At 50.3% G+C, this 11206-nt stretch overlaps 1 protein-coding gene across 1 annotated transcript in view; it reads right to left on the bottom strand.

Moving 5' to 3' along the window:
- The window catches only part of SREBF2 (sterol regulatory element binding transcription factor 2), a 28613-nt gene extending 17691 nt beyond the window's left edge, over nt 1-10922 (bottom strand). Inside the window, exons 1-9 of the mRNA XM_005860661.2 lie at nt 10459-10922; nt 9190-9371; nt 8372-8518; nt 6467-6688; nt 5161-5275; nt 4767-4948; nt 3099-3291; nt 2148-2329; nt 5-181 (exon numbers count right to left, since the gene is read on the bottom strand). Of these exons, the coding sequence (XP_005860723.1) occupies nt 5-181; nt 2148-2329; nt 3099-3291; nt 4767-4948; nt 5161-5275; nt 6467-6688; nt 8372-8518; nt 9190-9371; nt 10459-10900 (1842 nt within the window). The 5' untranslated portion in view covers nt 10901-10922. The remainder of the gene's footprint in view (nt 1-4; nt 182-2147; nt 2330-3098; nt 3292-4766; nt 4949-5160; nt 5276-6466; nt 6689-8371; nt 8519-9189; nt 9372-10458) is intronic.
- Nucleotides 10923-11206: the final 284 nt, after the last annotated feature.

Here is an 11206-nt window from a genome sequence, read left to right as displayed (position 1 = left end):
TGGCGCGCCGGCACTGGAAGACCTTCTTGAGCAGCCAGCGCACCAGGCGCAGCTTCTGCAGGCTGTAGCGGATCACGTTCCAGGAGAGGCTGCAGGCCAGGTCCAGGCGGGAGGTGGGCAGCGCCCGGCCCAACACCGACAGGCAGGTTTGTAGGTTGGCAGCAGCCGCCGCAAAATCCCCCTAGAAAGCAGCAAGAAGGGTTAACGTTCACAGGTCTTACTGTGGTCTTTTGGTTTTAATAACATTTTTCGCTCTCCTTTCATTCTCCAGGTTATCAGAGTGATACATGCTCATTGAAAAAAATCTGGAAAAATTCAGAAAGCTAAAAAATCAGAAAAAAGGGAAATCATTTGTAATCTTATCCCATAGAAAGAATGACTACTGATATTTTTACTAAATTGAGATTGAACTGTGTTCTATCTTTGAGCAAATAATCTTCAGTGTTTCCCACAGTACTTTTATACATAAGATGACAACATGGGTTTAGATGATGACTCATGTGATCTTTTAGGTTCTCAAAGTGTGGTCCCTGGAGACCAGCAGCATCAGCCCCTGGGACCTTGTTAGAAAGGCAAATTCTGGCTGTCCTACTCCCACCCTCCCGGACCTACTGAACCAGAACCTCGGAGGGCGGGCCTGCTAACGGTTGAGAACTACGGTTTTGGCAAATCCCCGGCTGAACCACTCTAACGAAGGATGTGGATGAACTACTCTGCCCACCTCAGAGCGTCTATGGTCCGGAACTGAAGCCTGCTTTCTCACTCTGTTTCTCTTGTTACTGGCGTTCGAAGACTCAGGCTCCCGTCTTGGGAAACGGAGGTAACCTCTCCTGTCCTTTCCCACATCATGCAGTGAGGAGGAAACCCATGCTTGTCTTCCTGCCTCACTACAGGACCAGAGCTATCACAGGGAAAGTGGGTGACGGTGCTCCGAGAGTGACCATCTCTAAGGTGGCGGTGGCATCTTTCCAGCCAGGAGAAGCACCTGCATTTACAGATTCCAAAGGAGGCACCTTTCCTTGTGCCCATGGCTCCTCTTCCCTGACTTCCCCAGGAAAGTTGGCTGTTCTCAAGGCTCAGACTTTGGTTCTTCCCACTCTCGCAGGCACCCTCCCAGCAGGTGCAGAGCTTCCGACACACTCTGTCCGACAGGCCTCAGCCCCGTGGCCACAGGGCCCTCTCACGGCACTTCCCAACACCGCGGCTTGGAGCCCCATCTTTGAGTCAATGTCACTGTCACTTCCTTTCCATGTTACATGTCAAATTCCTCGACATGCCTCTCCTTTCACTTCAGGTCCTTGCCACTCTCCCTACCTGCTCCTGTGCATGTGTCGCCCTCCTCTAATCCACCCTTCACCCAGCCGCCAGTCGCATTCTACGCACAGACAGAACCTGCCTCCATGACACACGTCCTGGGTTCTGTTCTCCAGGAAGAGCCCTACTTCAGGGGGTGGGCCCACGGCACCACACCTGCGTCCTGGGAGCCAGGGAGGCACAGGACGAGGTTTTCTGCTGCCGAGGGTGCTCTGGTTCCTGGGCTTCCCAAGACAGGGATGTTTAACTCTTCCCTCAGGGCTGAGTTCCCCAGAATCCTACCTATGAACTCTCTTTTGCTGATTTCAAAACAAAACTTTCAGCTAATTTTCCTGCTAGAAATCTTCCTGGTTCTCCACAGAACTGGGAAAAAAGCCCCAAACGGTTACTAGTCGAAGACCTCCCCTCTGTGGGCCCTAGCGACACCCCCAGCCTCAGCTTCTCTCCTGACATTCCCTACGCTCCAGGTACACCCATCTACTTGCCGGTCCCCAAATGTCCCATGGAGGCACGCCTTCCTCTCTGGTTAGCCGGTCCTTCCTGCGCTTGACCGCTCTGCTCAAGCCCCAGATTCCTCAGCCAGATGCCTCTGCCCCAAACTCCCACAGCACTTTAGTCTTCCTGTCATCTCGTGTCCGTGGAATTATTTATGCATATGTGCCTCTGCTCCACTGCCGTGACAGTCAGGGGCGGGGTCCCTTCGCCCTCTCAACACCCCGGCCACCTTCCCCTGCAAGCACCTACCACAGGACGTGTTCACTGGGGTATTCATACAAATTGCTAAGTTACTGGCTCAGCCCGGGGGGAAGGGAAAGGTGAAGGGCGGAACTCACCCTGGCCAGGTCCAGGTCTGCCTGCTTCCGGTGCCTCCAGAAGGTGACGGAGGAGCGCGAATGTGGCCGGATCACTGGCTCCCCATGGACCAGCAGCTTCACAAAGACGCTCAGGACAATCACTCCATTGACCAGCCACAAGAGGAGCGTTGGCATCATCCAGTCGAACCAGCCCCCAGAACCTAGAGAGCAGCGCCTCAGTCAGCCTGCGAGGAAGGCCCTGGAGCAGCCCTGGGCTGCAGGGCGCCTGCCTGGCCCCTGGCATTGTCTTTGGGCAGCTAACAATACCACTTCATTATTAACAGTGTCTCAGTGCTTAGATAGCAATACTCCACATGACAGGAAAATGTGAGACAATTCTAGAGCCTAAATAGCAACCTTGTAATCCCTGTCACTAAGGAGTTGAGCGCCACAAAAATCTTTGTTAGCCAAGGGGGTTAGGCCACTGGTTTCATGACTTAGGAAAAACACCACATCCTTGTTCAAGTAGCCCCCCTACCTCGCCTCCCCTGGTGCGGCCAGTGTGGCTCCATGGTTGAGCATTGACCTATGAACCAGGAGGTCATGGTTCGACTTCCCACGCATGCCTGAGTTGTGGGCTTGATCCCCAGTAGGGGACGTGCAGGAGGCAGCTGATCGACGATTCTCTCTCATCATTGATGTTTCTATCTCTCTCCCTTCCTATCTGAAATCAATAAAAATATATATTTTTAATAGGCCTCCCCCCAATCCTGTGCCTGGGGAATTATAGCAGTGTGGGTTCCCAGTTTATTCTGCTCTTTCTGACTGAACTCAGGTTTGCTGTTATTTGCAAATTGCGACTTATGCCAGCCCTACCAGAAGCGAGCAGCTGAGGATCACTGCCAAGGCCTCTGGGGCCTGGTGAGCAGGCTGAGCAGTCTGCCCCACCACAGCCCACTCATGCGGTGGCACAAGGGGGCCTCCACCCACCTGACTCCAGTGACAGTACGCTGCGGCCAGAGCCCGAGGATGGGTGCAGGTCAGAGTCGTGGGCCCCTCCCCACCGCAGCAGGGTGGTCAGGGGGTTAAAGGACAGGCACAGGAAAGTGAGGAAACACAGCAGGATTCGAGAGCGGTCCACCATGCCCAGCGCCATGGGAGGAGAGTCCGGCTCATCTTTGACCTTCAACACAGGGCCACGAGGTTAGAGTGAATGAGTGCTGCCTGGGTTTTCACAGCATTTTACTTTTATGTGGATCAGAATCAGGTTGTGAGATTTACATTCAAGACCACTGAGCAGGACAGGAGTAAAGCCAGGAGGAAGCTGCCGCTCAACCCCAGCACTTGCCCTCTTGCCACCTGCGAAACAGCATGTTCTGAAGACAAAAGGCAGACGAGCTGTGCTTTTCAAAAAGAGGTCTCTCAACAGAGCACCGCACGACGGTTCCTGTGTGGGTCCACAGCAGGCAAGACTAGTCAAATGGCAGAGCTCGGAGCCGCCCGAGCTGGAGAGGGGTGTGAACTACCTGTACAGAGAGCTTCGTGGGTGATGAAAATGTTCTGCATCTTGATTATGGTGCCATAGTGTATATATCTGGGAATATCGTGCAATACTGTGAAATAGGTGCACTTTATCACACATAAGTTATACTGCAATAGCGTTGGTTACAGATCATACTTCAGCATGGATCTAGGTACAGGAGCCTATTTTGAAACCACAACGTTGCCTTTTTCCCCTCCTCACTTTACAGAGGGAGAACTGGAGGCAGAGGCCTGGCCCACCTGGCACCCCCAGAAAGGGAGGGAGGCTGGGGTCGAATCTCTCAACTCCCAATGTGCATGTACCACGCCACTCATTTCAATATTTTAAAGTCATTTGAAAATTTCTTATGTTGAGATACCTAACTAATTTCATGTATACATCATATGGCCTTTTGTTATCAAACAGAATCACATTTATAAAACATTTAAAAAATAGAGCTTCCTTAATAAAATGAAGTATATGATACTATGCAAAGTTTGAAAAGGATCTTGGCAGGGAACTTTGTGTTTTCAGAGTCAGAAAGCGCCAATGTCAGCACACAGTGCAGACCCAGTGGCTGCCACGGGTTCCCAGGAAGACCACTGGGCTCGAGCTTCTTTTAACCAATCCCATTAAACAGCAGTTGCTGGGGGCTTTCTTGGTCTATGAAAGGGCCCTGGTTTGAAGTTATTTGTTAGACTGCAACAACTGTAATCATTTCTGGAAGAGGGCCCAGAGGCAGCCTCATCCTAAACCAGCTGATGAACCTCACAAAGTGGTCTTGCCAGGCCCATTACGGCAGGGGAAGTAATGAGGCGCCTCTAGCAATGCCTCGCACCCGCATGACAGCTGCTGTTTCCGCTCTGGATCTGGCCCTCATTCCTCTCTGATGGGCCGTTTCAGCAAAGACCCGTTCAAGCAGACTACACCGAACCACTTAAAGACCCCGACTGTGTCGTCCCCCCACCCTGCGTGTCAGTTTTCTCTTTCTTTATTCTCCAAAAGCTGGCTAATTTCATTGAATTCCCGCTCCTTCCCAGCCCAGGTACCAGTCTGTGTCCCCCCACTCCCCACCCACTATTAACTTTGGAGAGATGGGAGAGATCCAGAGGTTGGAAGATTTCGAAAGCTCATACCTTTGCCTCATCTAACAGAGGGCTTCCGGGCTCAGAGTCGATGGAGTAGGGGGAGAAGCCGGCCTGGGACCCCGAGTCAGAGGCCGGAGGGGACATCAGGAGCACATTCTGATTGAAGTCATCCATCTTCAGGTCCACATCACTGTCCACGAGGCTGCCTAGGTCAATGCCCTTCAGGAGCTCTGCAAAGAAAACCCGACCTGGCAAACGGGCTGTTTCTATAGAGTCCCACCTGGGCTGGGCAGGGGGCTGGGCTGGGCTAGATGAGGGGATGGCCCCACTCCTGCTCCACCCCCGGAGGCACCTCTTCCGCATCAACGGGCCCTCCCGGGTGCCTGGCACAGGACTTCTCCTGCAACCTCGCCTGACAGCCGTTCTCTCAATGAGCACTCACTGTTCTTCTGACTCGCCAGCTTCAGCACCATGTTCTCCTGGCGCAGTTTGTGATTGACTTGCTGCAAGTATTTGATGTAGTCGATGGCCTTCCTCAAAACGCCAGACTTGTGCATCTAGAAGGGGACGGGTGAAAACAGTGGCATAGCGCAGGCTGCACAGTGAGGAGGGCAGAGGCCCCGAGCTGGTGGAGTGACAGCACGGCTCTGGAGCGGGAGGGGCTGAGTTCAGATGCTGGCTCCCACACTGATTAGCTCTCTGCTATCAGGACAAGGTGCACTTTCCCCCCCTTATAAAGGGGATAATGATAATTATATAAATCATAGGCTTGCAGTGAGGGCTAAATGAGATAATACACAGAAAGAGCTTAGCTCCCAGCCTGGCACATAGACACTCGATAAATACATTTAGCTGTATGACAACTTCCTATAATAATACCAGCATCAAAAAAACTTAAAAGAAAACAAATGACAAAAAACCAGAACACTGTTGGATGGTTATTTTAAGTAAAGGTATATTAGGTACCTTTCAGATTTGTAGGCTACAAAGGAAAGTCAATTTTTTAAAAAAAATATATTTTTATTGATTTCAGAGAGGAAAGAAGAGGGAGGGAGAGATAGAAACATCAATGATGAGAGAGAATCATTGATCGGCTTCCTCTTGCACACACCCCACTGGGGATTGAGCCTGCAACCTGGACCTGGGCATGTGCCCTTGACCAGGATCGAACCTGGAACTCTTCAGTCCGCAGGCCGACGCTCTATTCACTGAGCCAAACCGGCTAGGGCTCAAATTTTCTTTAAAAAATAGAGGTGAAGATAAACAAATAAGTCTATGTGCCAGAGATACATTCATTGAAACATTAGAAATATATAAAAAATCAATTTCTTCTATTTACTGTTGATCCCAGACCCAATTCCAGTTTCTCTCATCCCCAGCAGGTAAAAATATTGCTAGCCGCCCTGAGCACAATTAAACACAGGACAGCAATGCCATCAGCTGATGTCAAGGTACACAGTTGTGTGCCTGGCCCCCAGTGAGTGGCAGGCGCTTCTCTGCCTGTGACTCTGCGGCCCACGATCACTGCAGAGCAGAGTCAAAGGTCCAGGAAGAGCACTGCTTACCAACCCCCGGCCGTCCCCTTATGCTGATTAACATTCTGTCATCTTAAAAACCCTACATGCTTTCATAAGAAAGCACCCAATTTGCATTCACTCATCGTGGGCCTGTAGATTCCTAAATTTCCGAGGCAACAACATGTAGAGGGGAGATGGTAGGGCACGAAACACCATTTGCTTGGCACCTACCTTGGCATCTGTCCCCATGACCAAGTCCTTCAACTCGATGATTTTGTCATTGATGGAGGAGCGATACCGCTTCTCAATGATGTTGTGTGTCGTCCGTCTTTCTCCTTCTTTGGGGGGTTCAAGCTGCTTGACTCCCCCGGGTACTTGCTTAATGGGCATTTTCTCTTGCCCCATCATCACAGGCATTGTGGTCAGAATGGTCCCACTGCTGCCCACCAGGGTCTAGAATAGGCACAGACACAGGGCAGAATTCCCCCTCGGTTAGTCTGAGTAAAGCACCCTCACAAGACAAACCTGTAGCTTGTCCATGTGCCATCAGCCGGCAATGCTTTCTGTGGCCTAAGACCCTTTCTGGGTTGTCAGGCCCCAAGCAGCCTGAGGAGCGATGGTACCTCAGTAGCTATGCCTCTTTCAGAATCACTGTCCATAAAAACACTTCAACAGGATCAAAGTGGATAAACGTGTCTTATCCTTGGATCTAGGGGGTCCAGGAACAAGTCATATGATTTCTGCTTTGCTGTCAAACCATTAACCATCCCTGAGCTGAGCTCACATACAGCACATCGCTCTGGCCCCAGGGGAAACCTTCTCCCAGTATATGACACATCCCCTGTCACATGACAGTTAAGCAACTTACTGCCTTTCCTTATACAATCTGGCTATCAAAAAGCTCAAGGGTAGGACTGACACTCTCATCAGAGCCAATTTATTAAATAAATAGGCCAATCATAGGGGCTCCCCGTTTACCCCCTCAAATCTGCTTTCTCCTGTTTCTATTTTTACTAATTTTAGTTTTATTTTGTCCAATAAATGGCCTCAAATATCCAAGCGACCGATGCACAAATAAAAGGCTGCTCAACTTCATTAGTTACCAAGAAATAATTTGCACAGAATAAGAAACACACATTTTAAGTGTACAGCTTCAACTGTTATGTATGATAACCCAGATCAAAACAGAGCATTTCTACCCCCTAAAACAGTGGTTCTCAACCTTCCTAATGCCGCGATCCTTTAATACAGTTCCTCATGTTGTGGTGACCCTAAACTATAAAATTATTTTCATTTCTACTTCATAACTGTAATTTTGCTACTGCTATGAATCGTCATGTAAATATCTGATATGCAGAATCTATTTTCATTGTTACAAATTGAACATAATTAAAGCATAGTGATTAATCACAAAAACAATATATAATTATACATATGTTTTCCTATGGTCTTAGGCGACCCCTGTGAAAGGGTCATTCGACCCCAAAGGGGTCGCGACCCACAGGTTGAGAACCGCTGCCCTAAAAGTTCCCTCATGCCTCTTCCCAGTAACGCCTGCCCCTTCCTCCTGTGAGCAACAGCGTGGTGTTGCTCTTCCTGAACTTCACATAAGTGGAGTCATTAGCACGAGCTCTTTCTTGACAGGCATCTTTTGCTCAACATACAGCATCTGAGGTTCAATCATGAACTCATATGTATCAATAGTTCTTTTTGGATGGACATTTGGGTTGCTTCCAGTTCTTGGCTTTTATGAATAAAGCTTGCTTTCAAATTCTGACCACCTTTTACTCTGTCAGACTCTCTTACTAAGATGCTCAAAGTGGCTGAAACCCTACAACTGAAGGACGGATGCCTTCCATGTCCCTCACCTTGGAGCCCTCCCTGCCTAGTGGGTCTAGGGTCCTTCAGAAGCCCAACCTCACTCAGCAGGACCTGAGAGGCAAATGGTCTTGAGCGGAGCTGTTGTCCAGGAAATGGGGCTCCTCTGCTGTTTCCGAGCAACTAAGGAGGTGACTTTGCAAAGTGACTGACATGTCATAAAGCTCCTGCACCTACTCACACAGAGGCTAACACCTCCCAGAAAGGAGGCAGAAGGGGGAGGGCAAGAGGTGTGTGGGGTGTGGAGGTGGCTCTTACTGGTACTTGCAGGGCGGCTGTCTGAATGGGGGTGGTGAGGGCGGTGAGGGCTGGGTTCTGGACTGTGGCCATGACAGGGCTGCCATCTGTCTTCAGTGTGGTCAGAACAAGGGAATCTGTCTTGATGATCTGGGGCTGTACCAGGACCTGTATGGAGAAGGAAGAAAAGAAAGAGGGAGGTGCATTACTTCTCTATTTTGCATTAGCTTCTAACTGTACAGACCCTCCAGAAAAGAAAGAGAAAATAAAATTGTCATGAAACTGAGAATACAGCTTGATTACTGGGTTAAGGAGGAGAAAGAGAGCCCTTAGTGTCAAGGTGGAAAGGCTTAGAGGAGAGCAGTGCCAGAGGCCTCGCAGGGGAAGAGCGGGCACGGCTCGGTGAGTGGTGGCGGGGAGAGAGGTCTGGTTTTGGACATACCCAGGAAAGCCAGGAACCTGGCTGAGAAGCAGAAATGATAAACCAAGAAAAAATTTTAAAGATAAATTACTTTGCTAGTAAGAAAATTCAGTGCCACTATGATACATGACTTAACATTTTAGCACATTTTTTCCCGTTTTATGCCCATTATCTGTATAAATAATACACCTGCATTTACGGACTCTATGTGAGTGCCAGTGTACATCCTCAGATGCCATCTCAGCCAGGTCTCTATGCCAAGCTCACTGGTGTCTTATAGGGCCCAGGCAACCCTACCCACCCTATGAGCTATTCCCCACACTCCGATGGACCTTCTTAGTATGTAGACCACATCTTCAACCAATGACCAGCCAACAGCCCCAAGCAGTGCCTCCCTGAATCCTTGTCAGCCACCTACCGGGACCTGCTGCACCTGGGGCGCAGCCACTGTCTGCACCGTGGCTGGGGCGAGGGTCTGCAGCGTGCCATTGGCCGTCTGCGTCAGCACCCGCTGGGCCTGCACTGTCTGCACCTGCTGCTGGATGGTGACCGGCTGCACCTGGGAGGATGTCACTAGGCTTTGGACTTGAGGCTGAAGGACTTGAGAGAAGAGGAGAAAAAAGTCACATGGACGAGGAATGCATTCTGTCACTGCAGCTGCAGCAATAACCGAGGATGGAGTGCCTCATAATGATCCCGACTCCCCACCTGCTGCTGAGAAGACGTGCACAGCCATTTACAAGCTGCTCTCATAACAAGAACATCCCAGAAGGGCTGCATCCATTTCTGAGTGAACGAGTACAAATTATTTTATTATTCTGGGTGCTGGGGTGGAGGCGAGGGAAGCTAATCAGCGAATGACTGTGCCCAGCAAGGGAGTTAACAGATTGAACAGAAAGTGTACTTTGGGATGACTATCTCAGTGTTTTGCCTGTATGCCTCCCCCCATCCCCTAAACCAGGGATGGGGAACCTTTTTTTCTGCCAAGGGCCATTTGGATATTTTTAGCATCATTGGAGGGCCATACACAATTATCAACTTAAAAATTAGCCTGCTACATTTGGTCAAACATTGAATTAACTCACCCCTAATGCCTTGGCAGGGCCAGACCAAATGATTTCTCGGGCCTGAGACAGCCCTTGAGCTGGATGTTCCCACTCTGCCCTAACCCTTGAAGCCCACTGTAGAACTGTCAGAGCATACTAATCCCCCGGGGCTCCCCACAGGGCACAGGGTATCTGAGGAAAAGGCGCTGGGACACAGCACAACAGGGAAAGTCACTCCTTCACTCAGCACACTGAGGGCCTGCTACTCGGAGACTCAGCACCTCCGCTGAAGTCATATTCTCTGCAATGGATGCTCAGGAGATGTTTGCTGAATGAAGAGTTCGCAGCCTACAGGTGCCAAGGTCTGGCTGTTGCCTGGGTAAGTTTCAAGACTAATTTTACTCAAGCCTCCATCTGTAGTTACCAGGACAGCCCTGTGTCTACTTGCTTGCTGGCAGGCACAACAGCTATTAAGGCACTTGAAGAGGCAGCGTATGAACTGTTCCCGGACCACAGTTCTGACTGGCAGTTACCAAAACCTCATTGAGACAGAACTATTTACAATCTACCTCGGAAGTATCAGCAAACTGACACACAAACTTTTCAACCACCGTCACTGCCACATCCGACTTCTGAATCACCTTGGAAGCTGGTAGCCGCATTCTGGTATATCAGAGGCTGCTGGATGATCCTCGTCTGGGGAGCAGTGCTGAATGTTGGGGTGATCATTACCGTCTGCTGCTGCAGCTGAGCTTGAGGCTGGGGCTGGGGCTGGGGGCGGGGCTGAAGAACGGGAGTTGCCCTTGGCGGGTTAGGAACCGAGGTGGGGGAAACCTTGACCTGCAGGGCTGCAGCCTGGGGGGAGGTGGCTGAGGGAGAGAAGGAAGGTAATGGGACCTGGCTGAAGGAGCGCTGCATCGAGGGCTCCCCGGCTCCACCACCGCTGCCCCCGCCATTACTGCTGCTGCTGCCGCCACTTCCGCCGCCACTTCCACTTCCACCGCCGCTGGGGAAGGAGCCACACAGCTGCTCCGAGAACAAGTCAGAAAACTCTCCCACTTGATTGCTGACAAACTGCAGCATCTCTGTGAACAAATGAGAAGCAGCCATTTTATTGACATGCAAAATATTTATTAACTTTCAAATTTGCTTAAGAAACAGGCATGAGCGCCGTAACCGGTTTGGCTCAGTGGATAGAGCTTCGGCCTGCAGACTGAAAGGTCCCAGGTTCGATTCCGGTGAAGGGCATGTACCTTGGTTGCAGGCACATCCCCAGTGGGGGGTGTGCAGGAGGCAGCTGATCTATGTTTCTCTCTCATCGATGTTTCTAACTCTCTATCTCTCTCTCTTCCTCTCTGTAAAATCAATAAAATATATTTTTTTTTAAAA

This window comes from Myotis brandtii, unplaced genomic scaffold (genome assembly GCF_000412655.1).
Source record: "Myotis brandtii unplaced genomic scaffold, ASM41265v1 scaffold138, whole genome shotgun sequence".
Lineage (NCBI taxonomy): Eukaryota > Metazoa > Chordata > Mammalia > Chiroptera > Vespertilionidae > Myotis > Myotis brandtii.
Note: the sequence above shows the minus strand (reverse complement) of the source record. Positions and strands in the feature narration are given on the sequence as shown.